General features: G+C 33.3%; 1 protein-coding gene across 10 annotated transcripts in view; it reads left to right on the plus strand.

Moving 5' to 3' along the window:
• Positions 1-22,748, plus strand: part of fry (microtubule binding protein furry) — a 289,484-nt gene that overhangs the window by 37,858 nt on the left and 228,878 nt on the right. For all 10 annotated transcript variants that reach the window (XM_075304475.1, XM_075304474.1, XM_075304479.1 and 7 more), the window contains 2 exons: positions 19,558-21,062; positions 21,131-21,268. In XM_075304475.1, the coding sequence (XP_075160590.1) occupies positions 19,558-21,062; positions 21,131-21,268 (1,643 nt within the window). The remainder of the gene's footprint in view (positions 1-19,557; positions 21,063-21,130; positions 21,269-22,748) is intronic.

Consider the following 22,748-nt stretch of genomic DNA (forward strand, 5'->3'; position numbering starts at 1 on the left):
TTCATCGTTTTTATTGTATTCGTTTTCCAGTCTTTTCGTAAAATTATTCCTTTATCTACTACCAGCGTTACCGTTATGCCAACTTAGTGGAAAATTTGACACTGTTTTTTTTTGGCAGTTGCCACTTTTTTGTGGCACTTAAATACTTTTCCGATTTTGTGCCACTTTTTCAAAAGTTTAAATTTTATCGGAAAATAACACCATAAAGAGATTTGTAATTCAAAAAATTGAATTTTGAGCACCAGCGATAAACAGCTATCGTTCATTAATTCTTATTATATGTGAACGGTTATGATTCAATTTAGGTTGATAAACCGTAGTCTGAATATTTTAAATTTACTGTGGCGTTAAATATCGTTTCTATGATCATTAAGAAAATGTTCAAGGTTTGTATTGCGACCGCAAAGAATAATTGATAGTAGATACCATGGGACCTCAGTTAAAAAAAGTTTCGACAGTCTATAAAAAAGTGAACACTATATTGCACTAAAGCCGATTTCATTCTATTTTAGTTCATGGAATTATTACGGTTTAAGAAAGTTTCCATGTTTTTAGTAATTTTTTTGCGTACGTAATTTAACTATTATCTAAAACAGAGGAAACAAGCGTATACGGCCGTAAGTTTGTCCAGTCCGAATCTTATGTACCCTCCACCATGGCTGTGGAGTCGAGCCAATTTTGCTCGACTCCGACTCCGACTCCAACTCCAGCATTTTTCATCAGCTCGACTCCGGAGTCGACTCCGGGTAATATAACTAAATCTCATTTTAATACCACTAATTTGTAGTTCTATTGTGGGGGTACCGTAAGTCTACGATCATAGTTTGAAGTAAAAAACTATGATCGTAGCCATAAGAAACAACAACTGTGATAACTTAAGTTAACTTTCGGATTATTTGTACAATTATTTAAAATTTGTGTTTAATGTTGTGTTGTAATAGTGACGTTACACTTAGAATAATAATTTATACAATATGACGAAAGATTAAATATTTCAATAAAGTAAATCCCTGAGGAAGATGGAAATCCCCATCGAAACGTAGGATAAAAATATGAAATAAATAATTTTTTTTTGCATATACTCATGACCTTGAAAGCCTGACTAGAAATTCTAGAAATCATATAAAAAACGAAGATACAATAAGGTCGATCTTTTTTATAAATAAATATTAACGAAATTATTGTAATTTAATTTTATTATGATATATTGGTATTACTTAATTATGTATGGAACAAATTATCAGCCAAATGGGCGCCGCGACCTCGGTGGCACACCTGCATCCGATGGTCCAAATTTTCGATGACGCTGAGGCATAATGGAGGTTCTATGCCGTTAATGTGCCGAATTATCTCATCCTTTAGCTCTTGAATTGTTGCTGGCTTATCGACGTACACCTTTTCTTTCAAATAACCCCAAAGAAAATAGTCCAAATTTTCGATGACGCTGTGGCATAATGGAGGTTCTATGCCGTTAATGTGCCGAATTATCTCATCCTTTAGCTCTTGAATTGTTGCTGGCTTATCGACGTACACTTTTCTTTCAAATAACCCCAAAGAAAATAGTCGAACGGTGTCAAATCACATGATCTTGGCGGCCAATTGACATCGCCATTACGTGAGATAACACGGCCATTGAATTTGTTGCGCAAAAGAGCCATTGTTTCGTTAGCTGTGTGGCAAGTGGCACCGTCCTGCTGAAACCACATATGGTCCACATCCATATCTTCCAATTCGGGGCATAAAAAGTTCGTTATCGTCTCACGATAGCGAACACAGTAACTGCCTGACCGGCCTCATTTTGGAAAAAATACGGCCCGATGAGCCGGTCAGCCCATAAACCGCACCAAACAATCCCTCTTTGTGGGTGCATTGGTTTTTCGATAATCACTCTTGGATTCTCATTCGCCCAAATGCGGCAATTCTGTTTACTGACGAATCCACTGAGGTGAAAATGTGTCTCAGCACTGAAGATGATTTTCTTCGAAAATTGCCATTTCTTGGAACCATTTAACACGTTCTTGGATTGTGCATATCTCCATGGTTCAAATTGAGTAAGTCTGAAATAGAGAAATGTCAAATAAAATTCGGAAAAAAACTTGGCGTTTAGGTGTGGTTCACATTCAACATCGGCCCTTACAATTTAACCACCCTTTATTTGTGGGCCAAAATTATTGATACTATCTCAAATCCTTTAAATTTGTTGCGAGCTATATAAAGGTTTATATTCCCATATGCATGAATTTGAATCTGAATCGATTTAGACAAAATTGTATATACTTCTACAAAATCTATGTACTTTAAATTATGGGACGTAACACAATTTTAACAAAAAACAAGTATATACAGCAGTAAGTTCGGCCGGGCCGAATCTTAAATACCCACCACCATGAACCAAATATTAGGGTTTCCTTTGAAATTTCAGGAGGGCTTGAGGACACAACCCGAAGATAAATTTAAAGATTTCACCTATGAGGACTATATCAAATTCTGGATTTATAAGAACCATTTTTGTTTGAGGTTTAGAGGAATCATTAACATCTCTTGTAAGTGTGCAAGAAAATTATAAAATAACGTCTTGATTTGAAATCTTAAATCTGTAGAAGTCAAAATCTGGAAATTTTACATTGAGTTTCAAACAATTTTCATGATCAGTGCGCCTTCTACACCCTCAAGAAGTGAAGTCGGTCTATATGGAGGCATTACCAAATGGACCGATAAAAACTTAATCCGATACACGTTTTTGTGAGCCTAAAATACCAGAATATTTACAATTTCAGGCATATCAGATAAAAACTACGGTTTCTAGAAACCCAAGGAGTTAAATCGGGAGATCGTTCTTATGGGGGCTATACTAAAATATGGACCGATACTCACCATTTTTGGCACACCTCTTTGTGACCCGAAAATACGTCTAGATTTCCAATTTCAGGCAAAAAGGATAAAAACTTCGGATTCTAGAAGCCCAAGAAGTAAAATTGGGAAATCGGTCTATATGGGGGCTATACCAAAATATGGATCGATACTCACCATTTTCGGCACACCTCTTTATGGACCTAAAATATCTCTAGAGTTCCAATTTCAGACAAATTGGATAAAAACTACGGTTTCTATAAGCCCAAGACCCCAAATCGGGAGATCGGTCTATATGGGGGCTCTCCCAAAATATGGACCGATACTCACAATTTTTGGCACACGTATTTGTGGTCCTACAATACCTCTAGATTTCCAATTTCAGGTAAATTGAATAAAAACTGCGGTTTCTATAAGCCCAAGAAGTAAAATCGGGAGATCGGTCTATATGGGGGCTATACCAAAATACGGACCGATACTCACAATTTTTGGCACACATATTTGTGGTCCTACAATACTTCTAGATTTCCAATTTCAGATAAATTGAATAAAAACTGCGGTTTCTATAAACCCAAGAAGTAAAATCGGGAGATCGGTCTATATGGGGGCTATACCAAAATATGGACCGATACTCACAATTTTTGGCACACGTATTTGTGGTCCTACAATACCTCTAGATTTCCAATTTCAGGTAAATTGAATAAAAACTGCGTTTTCTATAAGCCCAAGAAGTAAAATCGGGAGATCGGTCTATATGGGGGCTATACCAAAATATGGACCGATACTCACAATTTTTGGCACACGTATTTGTGGTCCTACAATACCTCTAGATTTCAAATTTCAGGTAAATTGAATAAAAACTGCGGTTTCTATAAGCCCAAGAAGTAAAATCGGGAGATCGGTCTATATGGGGGCTATACCAAAACGTGGACCGATACTCACCATTTTTGGCACATCTCTTTATGGGCATAAAATACCTCCAGATTTCAAATTTCAGGCAAATTGGATAAAAACTACGACTTCTATAAGCCCAAGACCCCAAATCGGGAGGTCGGTTTATATGGGGACTATATCAAAACCTGGACCGATATAGCCCATCTTCGAACTTGACCTGCCTGCAGACAAAAGACGAGCTTGTGCAAAATTTCAGCACGATTGCTTCATTATTGAAGTCTGTAGCGTGATTACAACAGACAGACAGACAGACAGACAGACAGACAGACGGACAGACGGACATCGTTATATCGTCTTAGAATTTCTCCCTGATCAAGAATATATATACTTTATATAGTCGGAAATCGATATTTCGATGCGTTACAAACGGAATGACAAACTTATTATACCCCCGTCACCATTCTATGGTGGTGGGTATAATAAAAATGCAAGGAAAGTCTAAAGTCGGGCGGGCCGATTATAATATACTCTGCACAACTTTGTATTTAGATCTACATTTTGATAAAATCTCACATCAGACTTCTACAAAATCTTGGGCAATATTTGGTAAATATTTATAATTGTTTAGACAAATTCGCAAAAATGTATTTATGATTCATTCATTGAAAAATTTGAGTCATTTCTACAAGTTTTCGACTTAGCAGTGAGTATCAGTGAGCATACAATTTTGGAAAAATTTTTGTCGGAGTCGAGCAAAATTTTTCCGACTCCGACTCCGGCTCCACAGCCCTGCCCTCCACAATGGATTGCGTAAAAACTTATATTAAAGACTCTCATTCACAATCGAATTACTTCCCTATCGTCAAATGAGTAGCTGACTACCACCAAAAACACTAACTTTAAGTTCGCTTGTATAGACCAAGTTTAAGCTAACTACTATGCAATGCAGAAATTACATTAACAAAAGTGTATACAACACTTCGCTAACGGCAACCGATGCCTTCCGATTGCAGACAGCGTCGTTTTTTGTAAACTCATTTGGCAGTTCATTAGTAAACAATACCGCGTGCTATCGCTTCGTTGAAAAATTGTTTCTTAAAATAGAGAATTACTAAAAAAGTATAAAGTGTTTTAATAACAAAATTATTATTGTGTTTGGCTGTTTGAATATTTCTTCCAAAAGAACACGAAGGGTGTTAGCAAACGACATTTGAGAAGGCCTTTTAAAAAAGAAAGGCTCCAGTATTCCCGAAAAACTGTATTGTTATATTTTGAAATTTCTTATTAAATTGTTATATGAATAAATTTTTGTTTTATGAAAATATAAATTTTTGAACCATCTTTTATTGTAGTACGATAAAAAATATTGATTTTAGTGACAACTTTTAATTAACTAACTTTTCTTTGATTGAAAACTAACTAACATGTTGGCTGATAAGTCCACGGTCTAACAAAGAAAAACACATTTTTTTGTCAAAATTCGTTTTTATTGTTCAACACAGTTCCCTTCAAGAGCGATACAATGATTATAACGACCTTCCAATTTTTTGATACCATTCTGGTAGTACTCCTTCGGTTTTGCCTCAAAATAAGCCTCAGTTTCGGCGATCACCTCTTCATTGCAGCCAAATTTTTTCCCTGCGAGCATCCTTTTGAGGTCTGAGAACAAGAAAAAGTCGCTGGGGGTCAGATCTGGAGAATACGGTGGGTGGGGAAGCAATTCGAAGCCCAATTCATGAATTTTTGCCATCGTTCTCAATGACTTGTGGCACGGTGCGTTGTCTTGGTGGAACAACACTTTTTTCTTCTTCATATGGGACCGTTTTGCCGCGATTTCGACCTTCAAACGCTCCAATAACGCCATATAGTAGTCACTGTTTATGGTTTTTCCCTTCTCAAGATAATCGATAAAAATTATTCCATGTGCATCCCAAAAAACAGAGGCCATTACTTTGCCAACGGACTTTTGAGTCTTTCCACGCTTCGGAGACGGTTCACCGGTCGCTGTCCACTCAGCCGACTGTCGATTGGACTCAGGAGTGTAGTGATGGAGCCATGTTTCATCCATTGTCACATATCGACGGAAAAACTCGTGTATTACGAGTTAACAGCTCAGAATCATAAACACGTTGTTGTTTTTGGTCAAATGTGAGCTCGCGCGGCACCCATTTTGCATAGAACTTCCGCATATCCAAATATTGATGAATGATATGACCAACACGTTTCTTAGATATCTTTAAGGCCTCTGCTATCTCGATCAACTTAATTTTACGGTCATTCAAAATCATTTTGTGGATTTTTTCGTCGGTAACCACCTCTTTCGGGCGTCCACTGCGTTCACCGTCCTCCGTGCTCATTTCACCCCGCTTGAATTTTGCATACCAATCAATTATTGTTGATTTCCCAGGGCAGAGTCCGGAAACTCATTATCAAGCCAAGTTTTTGCTTCCATCGTATTTTTTCCCTTCAGAAAACAGTATTTTATCAAAACACGAAATTCATTTTTTTCTATTTTTTTTCACAATAACAAAAGTTGCTTCACAAAAGACGCTCTATCTCACAAACTAATTGACTTACAGACGTCAAATTTTGACACGAATCATTTGAAGGTTGGTACCATCTATGTGTCAGACCAGCCAACCTGTTAACTTTAAGTTAACGTATTGGTAACTAACTTAAAGCTAATTGAAAGTAGTGCAAATTTGGACAATCGACTACTTCCTATGATATCGCCATGTTAAAATAGTTAGTTGAATCTATATAAATTCAATCCAAAAGTCACCCACTAATACTTGAGAAATAGCTAGCTTTCATTTAGTTTGAAGTTAACTGCATGTTCGACTGGGTTGGGTTCCGGTAACACTTGCCGAGGTATTTTAAACCTTCTTAACAGACCAAAAAAGGCCGATTAACTACTGTTGCCAATTAAATCGGCGAGTTTCTACGGGGAGTAATAATAAAACTTTCACACCATAAAGTACATAAGGTGGAACAGCTGCATTCGTCCAAGAACACCAAACCGCAATAAATAATCGGTGGATTCAGTATTGTAAATTATATGATGTATTTATTGGTTTTATTATCTACAACGTATAATAGCTTACAATAAAGAACTTAAAAAGCGTAAAAATTAATTCTTACTTTACTCTATCCCTTGTGCATTCACGACAGCTTTGCTAACAATACTCAATTGACGCCGGAAAATCGCGCGATGCACAGGGTTGCTTTTAAACGTCAAATAGATACATAAATGAAATCGATTCAAGCGCGTATTAACGCAGACGCAAAGAAAAGTAACATATAAATAGTTCACTAATAGATTAACTCATAAGTATTCAAATAAATCAAAATCATCGTTAAAAATACGTTACATTTAAAAATTCAAATTAATTCGTAACAACTACTTATATAATTCAGTTCTTGACCGGTATATATAGGAAAAGTGTACAAATTATTACGAACCGATATCAACTTTTGCGCGCTAATTAGAGAGCCAGAATTGAAATATGAGGGTCGCTTTATATGGGGGCTATATACTTATGGACCGATATGGACAAATTTTTGTGTGATTGGGGATCGGTATATCTGGGGACATGTAACTATAGACCGATATGGACCAATTTTGGCAGGTCCATACTAGCACAATGTACCAAACTTCAACCGATTCGGATGAATTTTACTCCTCCAAGAGGTATCAGAGGCACAGTTGGTAGATTTCTACCAAAAATTGTAGATTTTTTACTGTTTGGTAGAATTCTTGATGTCTTGGTAGATTTTGCAAAATATTCCTCTCTAAAAATTTTCTATAGAAATAAAATTTTTACACAATTTTCTACACAAATAAAATTTTGACAAAATTTTCTATAGAATAAAATTTTGACAAATTTTTTCAGAATAAAATTTTGACAAAATTAAAAAAAACAAGTATATACGGCCGCAAGTTCGGCCAGGCCGAATCTTATGTACCCACCACCATGGATTGCGTAGAAACTTCTACGAAAGACTGTCATCCACAATCGAATTACTTGGGTTGTGGTATCTTAAAACTTCTTATTCCTGCATGGTTGTTGGATACCATATACTAACATCACGTACCAAATTTCAACCGAATGGGAAGAATTTTGCTCTTCCAAGGGGCTCTGGAGGTCAAATCTGGGGATCGGTTTATATGGGGCCTATATATAATTATGGACCGATATCGACCAATTTTTGCATGGGAGTTTGAGGCCATATATTAACACCACGTACCAAATTTCAACTGAATCAGATGAATTTTGGTCTTCCAAGAGGTTCCGGAGGTCAAATCTGGTGATCGGTTTATATGGGGGCTATATATAATTATGAACCGATGTGGACCAATTTTTGCATGGTTGTTAGAGACCATATACTAACACCATGTACCAAATTTCAGCCGGATCGGATGAAATTTGCTTCTCATAGGGGCCTCGCAAGCCAAATCGGGGGATCGGTTTATATGGGGGCTATATATAATTATGGACCAATGTGGACCAATTTTTGCGTGGTTGTTAGAGACCATATACTAACACCATGTACCAAATTTCAGCCGGATCGGATGAAATTTGCTTCTCTTAGAGGCCTCGCAAGCCAAATTTTGGGGTCCGTTTATATGGGGGCTATACGTAAAAGTGGACCGATATGGCCCATTTGCAATACCATCCGACCTACATCAATAACAACTACTTGTGCCAAGTTTCAAGTCGATAGCTTGTTTCGTTCGGAAGTTAGCGTGATTTCAACAGACGGACGGACGGACGGACGGACGGACGGACGGACATGCTCAGATCGACTCAGAATTTCACCACGACCCAGAATATATATACTTTATGGGGTCTTAGAGCAATATTTCGATGTGTTACAAACGGAATGACAAAGTTAATATACCCCCCATCCTATGGTGGTGGGTATAAAAATGGCAAAATTTTCTATAGAAAAAATTTTTTGGGAAATTTTTCTATAGAATAAAATTTTGACAAAATTAAAAACAAAAAAAATTGGCAAAATTTTCAATAGAAAAATTTTTTTTGGGAAAATTTTCTATAGAAATGATATTTTGACAAAATTCTCCATACAAATAAAATGTTGCCAAAATTTTTTACAGAAATAAAATATTGCAAAAATTTTCTATAGAAATAAAATTTTGCCAAAATTTTCTTAGAAGATTTTTTGGTACAATTTTCTCCAAATTTTGGTAGATTAATTTTGATTCGAGTGGCAAGCGTGTTCGGAGGTCAAATTTGGGGATTGGTTTATATGGGAGCTATATATATATAACCAATTTTAGCATGGTTTTTAGATACCATATACTAACACCACGTACCAAATTTCAGCCGGATCGGATGAATTTTGCTCCTCCAAAAGGCTTCGGAAGTCAAATCTGAGGATCGGCTTATATGGGGGCTATATATAATTATGGACCGATATGGACCAATTTCAGTATGGTTTTTAGAGACCATATACTAACACCACGTACCAAATTTCAGCCGGATCGGATGAATTTTTCTCCTCCAAAAGGCTCCGGAGTTCAAATCTGAGGATCGGCTTATATGGGGGCTATATATAATTATGGACCAATTTCAGCATGGTTTTTAGAGACCATATACTAACACCACATACCAAATTTCAGCCGGATCAGACAAAATTTGGTTCTCTAAGAGACTCCGCAAGCCAAATCTGGGGGTTGGTTTATATGGGGGCTATACGTAAAAGTGGTCCGATATGACCCATTTGCAATACCATCCGACCTACATCAATAACAATTACTTTTGCCAAGCTTCAAGTCGATAGCTTGTTTCGTTCGGAAGTTAGTGTGGTTTTAACAGACGAATCTCACCACGACCCTGTATATATATACTTATAGGGTCTTAGAGCAATATTTCGATGTGTTACAAACGGAATTACAAAGTTAATATACCCCCCATCCTAACGTGGAGGGTATAAAAATTATACACAAGTGAAGCATAAAGATTAACTAAATTCGTGTCCCCCCCAAAATTTCTTAAAATATGTAAATTTTACCAATATTTAATAAGTCCATCATGTACTTCATATGGTACTAAAGACATTGTTGCAATTTTGAACTTAAATTTTTTCCTTCAAAAATTTTCTTTAACAAGTGAAAAAAAATTAATTATGTCGAAAAAATTTTCTTGACTTTATGGACAATTAAATATTTACTTATTTTTGTGACATCGGGGTGACATGTACGTTTCTAATAGGGTTTTGTTAAAATTTTCTAAAACTAATTTATTTTTTCAAAAATTAACTATAATTGTCTTTCCTGGTGGGGTCACTGTTTTTTCAGTGTATATAAAATATTCTTTTACAAATATGATATGATATGATATGATATGATATGATATGATATGATATGATATGATATGATATGATATGATATGATATGATATGATATGATATGATATGATATGATATGATATGATATGATATGATATGATATGATATGATATGATATGATATGATATGATATGATATGATATGATATGATATGATATGATATGATATGATATGATATGATATGATATGATATGATATGATATGATATGATATGATATGATATGATATGATATGATATGATATGATATGATATGATATGATATGATATGATATGATATGATATGATATGATATGATATGATATATGATATATGATATATGATATATGATATATGATATATGATATATGATATATGATATATGATATATGATATATGATATATGATATATGATATATGATATATGATATATGATATATGATATATGATATATGATATATGATATATGATATATGATATATGATATATGATATATGATATATGATATATGATATATGATATATGATATATGATATATGATATATGATATATGATATATGATATATGATATATGATATATGATATATGATATATGATATATGATATATGATATATGATATATGATATATGATATATGATATATGATATATGATATATGATATATGATATATGATATATGATATATGATATATGATATATGATATATGATATATGATATATGATATATGATATATGATATATGATATATGATATATGATATATGATATATGATATATGATATATGATATATGATATATGATATATGATATATGATATATGATATATGATATATGATATATGATATATGATATATGATATATGATATATGATATATGATATATGATATATGATATATGATATATGATATATGATATATGATATATGATATATGATATATGATATATGATATATGATATATGATATATGATATATGATATATGATATATGATATATGATATATGATATATGATATATGATATATGATATATGATATATGATATATGATATATGATATATGATATATGATATATGATATATGATATATGATATATGATATATGATATATGATATATGATATATGATATATGATATATGATATATGATATATGATATATGATATATGATATATGATATATGATATATGATATATGATATATGATATATGATATATGATATATGATATATGATATATGATATATGATATATGATATATGATATATGATATATGATATATGATATATGATATGATATGATATATGATATATGATATATGATATATGATATGATATATGATATGATATGATATATGATATATGATATATGATATATGATATATGATATATGATATATGATATATGATATATGATATATGATATATGATATATGATATATGATATATGATATATGATATATGATATATGATATATGATATATGATTTATGATATATGATATGGTATGATGTGAGGTGATATGATATGATATCATGTAATGGGATGTGATGTGATATACATTTAGTACTAAATACAAATTCATTTAGTACATTAAGTACTAAATAAAAATTTAAAACAAGTAAGTAAAGTCTAAAGTCGGGCGGGGCCGACTATATTATACCCTTCACCCCTATGTAGGCCAAAATGTGTGTTACCATCTCAACTACTTCACATTTGCTGGAAGCTATATAAAGGAGACAATTTTTTTTTACTTCTACAAAATCTCTAGAATTAAAATTTAAATCGGCTAACGCTATCCAGTTAATTGGAGGAAACTTCCATTGAATATGGGTCTAAAATGTGTAACATTCTACCTTATTTCCCCAACTCTGGTGTACGTATATATGGGAGTTATATATAATCTGAACCGATTTTGACTAAATTTGACATATATAGTTAGAATAATAATTCTGCTATCTATGCGAAATTTCACGTAAATGGGAGTATAACCTAGGCCCCCCTGATCATATGAGTGCAAATCGGACGGAAGATATATATGGGGGTCATATCTAAATCTGAACCGATTTCAACCAAATTTGGCACAATTACCGATACTACTAAACGTACTCCTTGTGCGAAATTTGAAGCAAATCACGGCAAAACCCTGGATTTTGAGGCCATATAAGTTCAAATCGGATGAAAGATATATATGGGAGCTATATCAAAATCTGAATCGATTTTGACCATATTTGGCACACACAATAGTATCGTTAAAAGTACCGCTTGTGCAAAATTTGAAGTAAGTCAGGAAAAACTCTGACTTTTGAGACCATATAAGTCCAAATCGGGCGAAAGATATATATGTGAGCTATATCTAAATCTGAACAATCTGATTTTAAGAAAATTTGACACACTTAACGATACTATTAAACGTACCCCTTGTGCAAAATTTGAAGCAAATCACGGCAAAAGCCAGAGTTTTTGTGGCCATAAAGGGTGATACGGTCAAAATTTGGTCAATATAAACTTGACGTATTTCCTTCAATTTTGCATTTAAAAAACCTGAACACCCCTCATTTTGAAGGTGTGTGTGTAGAATGTTGTTCCTATTTTGATTTTGGAATTCATTCTTCAGTTGTCAAAATGCCGTCCAAGCAAGAAGAGCAGCGTATGGGAGCTATATCTAAATTTCAACCGATTTCAATCAAATTTACCAAGCATTGGGAGAATGTCAAGTCTACCCTCTGTGCAAAATTTCACCAAGATCGGTAGTAAACTTTGGCCTTTGTGGTCATATGAGTCTAAATCGGACGAAAGATATATATGGGAGCTATATCTAAATCTGAACCGATTTGGCTGATATTTTGCAAGATTTTCGAGATTCATAAAATATTTGGATGTACGGTATTTCAAGAAAATCGGTTGATAAACACGCAAACTATGACCAAATCGGGGATAAATATATATGGCAGCTATATCTAAATCTGAACCGATTTTTTCCAAAACCAATAGCGATTGTCTCTGTCCCAAGAAACGGCCCTATGCCAAATTTGAGGACGATCGGACTTAAATTGCGAGCTGTACTCTGTGCACAAAATTACATATACAGACAGACGGACAGACAGACAGACAGGCGGACATCGCTAAATCGACTCAGAATTTAATTCTAAGCCGATCGGTATACTAAAAGATGGGTCTATGACCACTATTTCTTGGCGTTACATACAAATGCACAAACCCTTATTATACCCTGTACCACAGTAGTGCTGAAGGGTATAAAAAAATAATTAAAACAAATAGTATTCTATACGATCTCTTTAAATTACAATATGAATTTCATTGTTTCTCATTATGCTAGATTCACATAATAATTTTAAATTGACCAAATAAAATAATTTTTACTTCAACCAAATAAAATTAAAATAAATCAGCTTGGCATTTAGTTGTATTGTTTGATTTGATTTAGAAAAAAAGTGTAAACAGCATTAAATATGTATTTCAATTTTAATATTGATGAATGTAACGGGAAAATTCTCAAGACTTCTTTTCTTATTCCACCACCAGGTTCAACGAAACTTTCCATTTGGGTCCGCGTATGCAACTTCCTTGTTCAAGAGTGACATTGTAGTCATTGTAAGCGCCGACATGAATAACACCAAACCAAGTCGTTCATTCCATGAGCTACTTCAACTATTTTCCAATGGAGGTATTGGGAAAACCCATATCTTATCTGTGTCAATCTATCAATTTTATTTCTAATATCTTGTTTTTGCCCTTGATATCGTCGTTATTGAATAGACTCTGTGGTATTAGTCATTAGCTATATCATATCGCTAAATTGATTATTAATTTTAATGTGAAATGTTATCATTATACAATTCATAACCAGAACCATAAAATCGATATTTGCCTTTGAAATTTTGCATATTAATATGATAGAGAATTGTTAAATAAATTCTATATGAAATATTGGGCGCGAAATTCCTTATTTATTCAGGCACATATTGCTTGATTTTTTGAAGATAAAAAATTTACAAAGAATTAATAAGGTATCCTACGGTTCATTATCTTGGTACAAAAACCGAAATTCCTATTTGACATCTACGCTGAAAAAAATATATTGTCCTAATATGAAAGATTATGCAACCAAAATTTTAGGATTAGCAATTTGTACAATATTAACTACAAATTTCTTTAAAATAAAGAAATTTTAATTGAAACAAAGTTCATAATCTTTGCTTCCGGAATTGTTTTCATTAAATTTAGGACACGAATCTTTGAAATTTGCGTTCATCCATTAAAGTCATATGTCTTTGAAGTAAGTCAATAAAGAAAAATATTTTTGATTTAAAGAAGTAATGTTTCAATTAACAATGCTGTTGAATCTTTAAATTAAAGATAAAAAAGCTTCAAAAATGGGCTAATACTTATTATGAGGGTTTTGGTTTAAAGTTTTTTGAAATTAAAAAAATATTTTTTGATTTGGAGTATCTGATATAATTTGGATTTTTAAACTAATAGCTCCCTCATTTTAAAGTAGCAGCATCTTTGGCTCGGAGTCAATTCCAAAATATGAATTATCAAATTGGGGGATCAGCTTATATCTATGGGGGAATTATACACAAATTGAAATACGAATTTAGTATTTCCCACAAAATAGTTCTGAGTTTCCTAAAATTTTTTTAAATTTTACCTCAGATTTGGCAAAAATGCAATAAACGGAGGCCAAGCCGATTATTTTCCAAAAGTAAAGGAGAACTCTTCCAATATTCAAATATGTAGACTCTGCATTTCATTTCATTCTCAATACTACTCTGAAAAAAATATTTACGTGATATTAAAGATTACGCAACCTAAATTTTAGGAAGCGAAATTTACAAAATATTAAGGACAAATTTCTTAAAATAATGAAATTTTAATTAAAATAAAGTTTATAAACTTTGCTTCAAAATTTTTTTCGTTAAATTTAGGACACAAATTTTGTAAATTTGCGTCCCTCTTTTAAAGTCGCATGTCTTTGAACTAAGGCTAATTTTCCTTAAATTAAAGAAACACATTTAATAAAATTGTCCTTAAATTACCTGAAATATTGAAACTTTAGATTTAAGATGAAAACGCTTCAAATATAGGCTAAGGCTTATTTTGAGGATAGTTTTTTTTCGGAATTAAGATTTTTTTAAATTTGAAGTATCCGTTATAATTTGGATTTTTCAACTGGCATTTGTTTGTACGTGAGTACCTTTATTAATAAACCGCGAAAAGAGAATGAAAATTTGATAAATGAGATCTGTATCCTAATTCTAATTTTATTGGTCCTAGATTTGAAGCCAGATAGGTCGCTAAAAAATTTCTTTATTTTAAAGAAGCCGCTTCTTTGTCTCGGAATCAATACCAAAAACCTTAAGGAAAGGTCAAAATCTTTGGATCCAAGTAAACTTTTTTCGAGTGCAGGGCATGTTTTCCTACCCCATTTTCGTCCAATTTGCTTGACTTTTCAAATATAGTTGTGCTTCATTTCGTTTATCTCGGTCCATGCTTAATATAGCCTCCATATAGATTGATCTCTCGTTTTGAATTTTGGAGGCAATGGAAGCAAAAAGTTTCATATAAATCGCTTGAATTTTAAAATCTGATAGTATTCTAAATCCAAAAGGAGCTATACCACCGAATATACATAGTTTATATTGATTAATGTTTCGATATTACTCCCTTGTAGACTAATCTTTCGATTTCACCTTTTGGACCGCAATTTTTACCTGACATGCTCGCAATTTATTTTGGGCACATAAATGACACTAGAAATCGTTAATATTTATTTTGATATAGATTCTAGGTTAGGTTAAGGTTAGGTTAAAGTGGCAGCCCGATTAAGTTTCAGTCTCACTTAGATCAATAACCGTGGACTATATAAATCTACAATTTACTTCTCAAATCATATGAAAGGTGATATTTTCTTAGAATTTTCTTGGATTTTTGTCCAAGCAACAATTTGTCATACAAATCTAAAATCTAATGTCACAAATTTTAAATTTAATTTCGAAACCTAAACACGGTTGCCACTCGTGTCAAAAATAATCTACCAAAATTTGAGAAAAAATTTTACCAAAAATCTACCAAATTTTGAATAATATTATTTTTTTTGTCAACATTTTATTTCTATAGAGAATTTTCTCAAAATTTTATTTCTATAGAGAATTTTCTCAAAATTTTATTTCTATAGAAAATTTCCTCAAAATTTTATTTCTACAGAAAATTTTCTCAAAACTTTATTTCTATAAAAAAAATTTTCAAAATTGTATTTCTATAGAAAATTTTGTCAACGTTTTATTTCTATAGCAAAATTTCGTCAAAGTTTTATTTCTATAGAAAATTTTGTCAAAATTTTATTTCTATAAAAATATCAAAATTTTATTTCTATAGAAAGTATTGTCAAAATTTTATTTCAATAGAAAATTTTTTCAAAATTTTATTTTAATAGAAAATTTCGTCAAAATTTCATGTCTCTAGAAATTTTGTCAACATTTTATAAAAATTTTATTTCTATAGAAAGTTTTACTTCTATACAAAAATTGCTCAAAATTTGATTTCTATAGAAAATTTTCTCAAAATGTTATTTCTATAGAAAATTTTCTCAAAATTTTATTTCTATAGAAGATTTCCTCAAAATTTTATTTCTACAGAAAATTCTCTCAAAACTTTATTTCTATAAAAAAAATCAAAATTGTATTTCTATAGAAAATTTTGTCAAAATTTTATTTCTATAGAAAATTTTCGTCAAAGTTTTATTTCTATAGAAAATGTCAAAATTTTATTTCTATAGAAAATTTTGTCAAAATTTTATTTTAATAGAAAATTTCGTCAAAATTTTATGTCTCTAGAAATTTTGTCAAAATTTTATTTCTACAGAAAATATTGTCAAAATTTTATTTCAATAGAAAATTTTGTCAAAAATTTTTTTAAATAGAAAATTTCGTCAAAATTTTATGTTTCTAGAAATTTTGTCAAAATTTTATCAAAATTTTATTTCTATAGAAAGTTTTACTTCTATAGATAATTTGCTCAAAATTTTATTTCTATGGAAAATTTTCTCAAAACTTTATTTCTATAGCAAAATTTGCTCAAAATTTTATTGCTATAAGAAATTTGGTCAAAATTTTATTTCTATAAGAAATTTGGTCAAAATTTTAGTTATTTAAAAGATGCAAACTCTGCCAAAACATTAAGAATCCTACCAATCTACCAAACAATAAAAATCTACCATTTGTGTTAAATTCTACCAACTGTGGCAACCGTGAACTCGAACCATTTGAATTAACTGACTGTCTTGTGGAAGGAGTATGTTCCATTAAATTCACTTGAAATTCTTATAAAGGGTGGTTAAAATTTCAAGGGCCGATGTTGATTTTGAATAAAACACTAACTATTTAGGAAATTATTGTAATTTTATTTTATTATGATATATTGGTATTACTCAATTATGTATGGAACAAAATATCGGCCAAATGTGCGCCGCGACCTCGGTGGCACACCTTCGTCCGATGGTCCAAATTTTTCAATGACGCTGAGACATAATGGAGGTTCTATGCCGTTAATGTGCCGAATTATCTCATCCTTTAGCTCTTGAATTGTTGCTGGCTTATCGACGTACACCTTTTCTTTCAAATAACCCCAAAGAAAAAAGTCAAACGGTGTCAAATCACATGATCTTGGCGGCCAATTGACATCGGCATTACGTGAGATAACACGGCCATTGAATTTGTTGCGCAAAAGAGCCATTGTTTCGTTATCTGTGTGGCAAGTGGCACCGTCCTACTGAAACCACGTATCGTCCACATCCATATCTTCCAATTCGGGCCATAAAAAGTTCATCTCACGATAGCGAACACCATTCACAGTAACTGCCTGACCGGCCTCATTTTGGAAAAAATGCGGCCCGATGATGCCGCCAGTCCATAAACCGCACCAAACAGTCACTCTTTGTGGGCGGATTGGCTTTTCGACAATCACTCTTGGATTCTCATTCTCCCAAATGCGGCAATTCTGTTTATTGACGAATCCACTGAGGTGAAAATGTGCCTCATCACTGAAGATGATTTTCTTCGAAAATTGATCATCCATTGTTGCAATTTCTTGGAACCATTTAACACGTTGTTGGATTGTGTATCTCTCCGTGGTTCAAATTGAGCAAGTCTGAAATAGAGAAATGTCAAATAAAATTAGGAAAAAAACTTGGCCTTTAGGTGTGGTTCACATTCAACATCGGCCCTTACAATTTAACCACCCTGTATTAAATTAAATCACTAAAAAGTAAAAAACAGGTTCCGCGGGGATTTGAACCTGTGCCATTTGACTTTTTCACTGAAAGTTCTTTTGAGAAGGGTTTGCAAGAATTTTTAATTTTTTGATGAGTGTGAACGGTAAAAATGTGTTTTATATACGCCAAAAATAACAAAATACGAACGATATACCACATAGACAAATTTTTTTTTGAAAAAATATGTGATACAAATTAGCCATTGATGAAATTTGAACCTGAGATTTTTTTCACTCATACTAATAAAGAACATCTCGTTAGTGAATAGAATGTTATTCTTTGGTGACATAGGCTATTATGATTCCAACAAACCCAGTCCGAGCGTGGTCCAAATAAAATTGATAAAAAAAATAAAAAGTTTAATTGGCGAAAAATATATTTTTTTCATCCAAATGAACTTCTAAAGCAATGTTCACCGTACTTGCCTCACAATAACTTCAATGTAGTCCGTTCTGTGTGACATGTGTCGCAGTCTTGTTGAAACCACATGTCATGCAAGTCAAGCCCTTCGAAAAAAAACTCACAGTTCCGTTACGATTCGCATCATCTTTGAAGAAGTACGGTCCAATGATGCCACCACCCCATAAACCGCTCCAAACTGTTACTTTTTCTGGATGTATCACTCCAAAATCGACAATTCTGCTTATTAACATACCCGTTGAGCCACAAATTCAATAAGCGTTGCTCCTGTTTAAGGCGATTCATGGTTAATTTTGCATCAACTGTTTAAACTAGTGTTGCCAAACAGATGATAGTTAAAAAATCATCCTTTATATTTATTTCGTTATAGATAAATATATGTGGTTTAATTATATGTAGGCAGCATATAGCTGCATGCATCATCGAACATAAAATTCCATATATTTTCCTAGTTAATTACAAAGCCTACATGTATCATCATCGAATACTCAACATGTTTGTGGTTAATCATCCATGCTATTATCATCACCTCTGGATATCTATTCACCGCATATGTAACTATATATAAAAGTGTTGTTAATTACACATATTAAAATGCGGTCACTTCCACTTGCTTGATTTATTGTTGAAATGATTTAATTGCATTTATTGCCAGAAGTTACTTTGTAGATTATATTAAATTCATTTCTCACCCACACCTATTAAGGAATCAATTTGGTGATGTCTTAACTAATGGTTTGAATTATTCTTTGTATTGTAGGTACAAATACAAGCCAAAATGACAATTTAAATACCAGTTCTGCTGCAGCTACTTTAGGTAGTCCAACTACAACAAATGCTCCCGTATCACCAACTTTGAGAAATAGCCCTACAGCTGGTGTAGGATTAGTGGCGGCGGTAGGAGGTGTAGGTTATGACGATACCCATTCTATAAGTACTACACTAAGCACAATACCCACAGATAACAATGAAGTGTGCATAACACCACCTCAAAGACATTCAATAAATTCCAATGAATATCAAACCTCAACGCCAAAATCTACACGCAGTACAACAGCGACAAGTTCTGGTGGTGGTGCCGGGGGATCAACATCACCCATAAATTGTCCTTTGGGTGATACAGCAAACAACAATGCCAATATTATGACAAATGAAGAAAGTCCTATGCGACAAAATTTGAATGTTATTGAATGTTGTAGTAATATCCAAAATGAGTCACACTTGATGTTCACAGGTGGTGGAGGAGGAGGAGGAGCAGCGTCTGTGAATATTGTCGATACAGCAGCTAGTACCGGTGGAAATGTAATTCCAAGTGGAAATAGTACGGGAAGTGGATGTGCCATAGTTACTGCTGCACCTACAGGTCCTACAAATCCTACATCTCTGACACAAAATCAACAAATACTCAATAACTATACTTCCATATCCGGTGGGAATGGCGCGAATCGCAACTATAATCCTATTTTAATACCCCAAAGGCAATCTCTTCTACCTTGGGGTACACACTCGAGATCTTCGATAATCAACATCATGCCTTATACCACGAATACATCGGTCTCCTGCCAATTGGATAATAATGATGCAGCTTCTTTGCGTCCTGGCGAAATTGTTATGCGCAATCTCTTTTCTGACTTTACCCTACAGGCCGAAAAGAAAATCGAATTGGTTATGTTGGAAAGTGCCGATAAGCCTCTATCGAAATTACTACAGCGTGGTGAAGATCAACAATTCGATCAGTTGCTCTCAGCTCTGGGAAATGTGGCGGAACATTGTTTACCATCACTTCTACATACCCTATTGGCATGGCATAGACGTCAACTATCGGATGCTGAAATAAAGAATGATCTCAAGCGTATGGAGAAAAGTGTAAATCTTACAAAACCCCTCAATTCCCAAGAGTTGGATTTTCAATTACAACGTCGCGAAGCCGCTGTTGAATTTATTTTCTGTCTTGCCCTCATCGAAATCTTAAAACAACTTCCCTTTCATCCAGGTCATGAGGATTTGGTTCGTAACATTGAAAATCTGGCCTTTAAGCATTTCAAATATAAAGAAGGTCTCCAAAATAATCCCAATGCCCATAATATACATATGATAGCAGATTTATATGCCGAAGTGATTGGTGTATTGGCCCAGTCACGTTTTAGTTCAGTGCGCAAGCGTTTTATGAGTGAACTGAAGGAATTGAGGACCAAGGAACCTTCGCCTCATACCACCCAAAGTATTATTAGTCTCTTGATGGGCATGAAATTCTTCAGAGTTAAGGTAGGTAAAGCATTGCACTATAAAAGATCATTTTGCTTACGCTTTAGTGCGCTTTCTTCTTGTTCTAGATGGTACCTATTGAAGAATTTGAAGCCTCATTTCAATTTATGCACGAATGTGGTCAATATTTCTTGGAATTGAAAGACAAAGATATCAAACATGCCTTGGCTGGATTATTTGTGGAGATTTTAGTGCCTGTGGCAGCGGTAAGTTTTAATTTGGAATGAGTTCTACACACATCGTTACAGAGTTGGTTCAGTTTTCTTTCATATGTTGTTTGCTATTATTTACTCGATAATAAAACTGCTCGCATACCAATTATCGGGTCTGTACTAAATTGTTCAAACGATACGGAGTTAAATTGTGATTTTTTAATATTAGATTTTAGATTTGTGGGATTTTTTTTCTTTAATTTTTAGAGGGTTTCAAGCATTCAAGAAAAATCATATGGAAAAGTCGTTTTTCATATGATTCGAGACCATGACTATGCGGCTTCTATGCCCTCATAAGTAAAAAATGGAATGCTGGTCGAATTTGGCATATCTCTAAAAATCTCTATATTTTCGAATTTCAAGAAAATAGGATAAAAATCGGTATCTATATGCTCAAGGAGTCAAAGCGGCGGATCAGTTTACATGAGGATAACAGGCCTGCCAGCAGGAAAAAAACGAGTTTGTGCAAAATTTCAGCATCATAGATTCACTATTGATTATCCAACAGTGGCTATAAAACTAAGTCAAATCTGGTAAGAACGGAGGACCAACCAGAAGTGGCTGTGTTGTTGTTGTAACAGTTTATTGTGATTTCATCCATTTTTATACCGTGCTCCACACTGTGGAACAGGGTATTATAAGTTAGTGCATATGTTTGCAACACCCAGAAGGAGACGAGATAGACACATGGTGTCTTTTGGAAAAATGCTCAGGGTGGGCTCTTGAGTCGATATAGCGATGTCCGTCTGTCCGTCTGTCCGTGAACACATTTTTGTAATCATAGTCTAGGTCGCAGTTTTAGTCCAATCGACTCAAATTTGGCACAGGTATGTGTTTTGGCTCAGAATAGATCCCTATTGATTTTGGAAGAAATCGGTTCAGATTTAGATATAGCTCCCATATATATTTCGCCCGATATGGCCCCAGAAGCCAGAGTTTTAACCTAATTTGCTTAAAATTTTGCACAAGATGAACTATTGGTACTATAGTCAAGTGTGCCAAATTTTATTGAAATCGGTTCAGATTTAGATATAGCTCCCATATATATCTATAGCCCGATATGGACTAATACGGCCCCAGAAGCCAGAGTTTTACCCCAATTTGGTTGGAATTTTGCACAGGGAGTAGAATTAGCATTGTAGCTATGCGTGCCAAATTTGGTTGAAATCAGTTCAGATTTAGATATAGCTCCCATATATAGCTTTCGCCCGATTTACACTCATATGACCACAGAGGCCATTTTTTTGTTCCGATTTAGTTGAAATTTTGCACAGGGAGTAGAATTAGCATTGTTGCTATGCGTGCCAAATTTGGTTGAAATCGGTTCAGATTTAGATATAGCTCCCATATATATGTTTTTCTGATTTCGACAAAAATGGTCAAAATACCAACATTTTCCTTGTAAAGTCGCTACTGCTTAGTCGAAAAGTTGTAAAAATGACTCTAATTTTCCTAAACTTCTAATACATATATA

Source organism: Haematobia irritans, chromosome 4, assembly GCF_050003625.1.
Source record: "Haematobia irritans isolate KBUSLIRL chromosome 4, ASM5000362v1, whole genome shotgun sequence".
NCBI lineage: Eukaryota > Metazoa > Arthropoda > Insecta > Diptera > Muscidae > Haematobia > Haematobia irritans.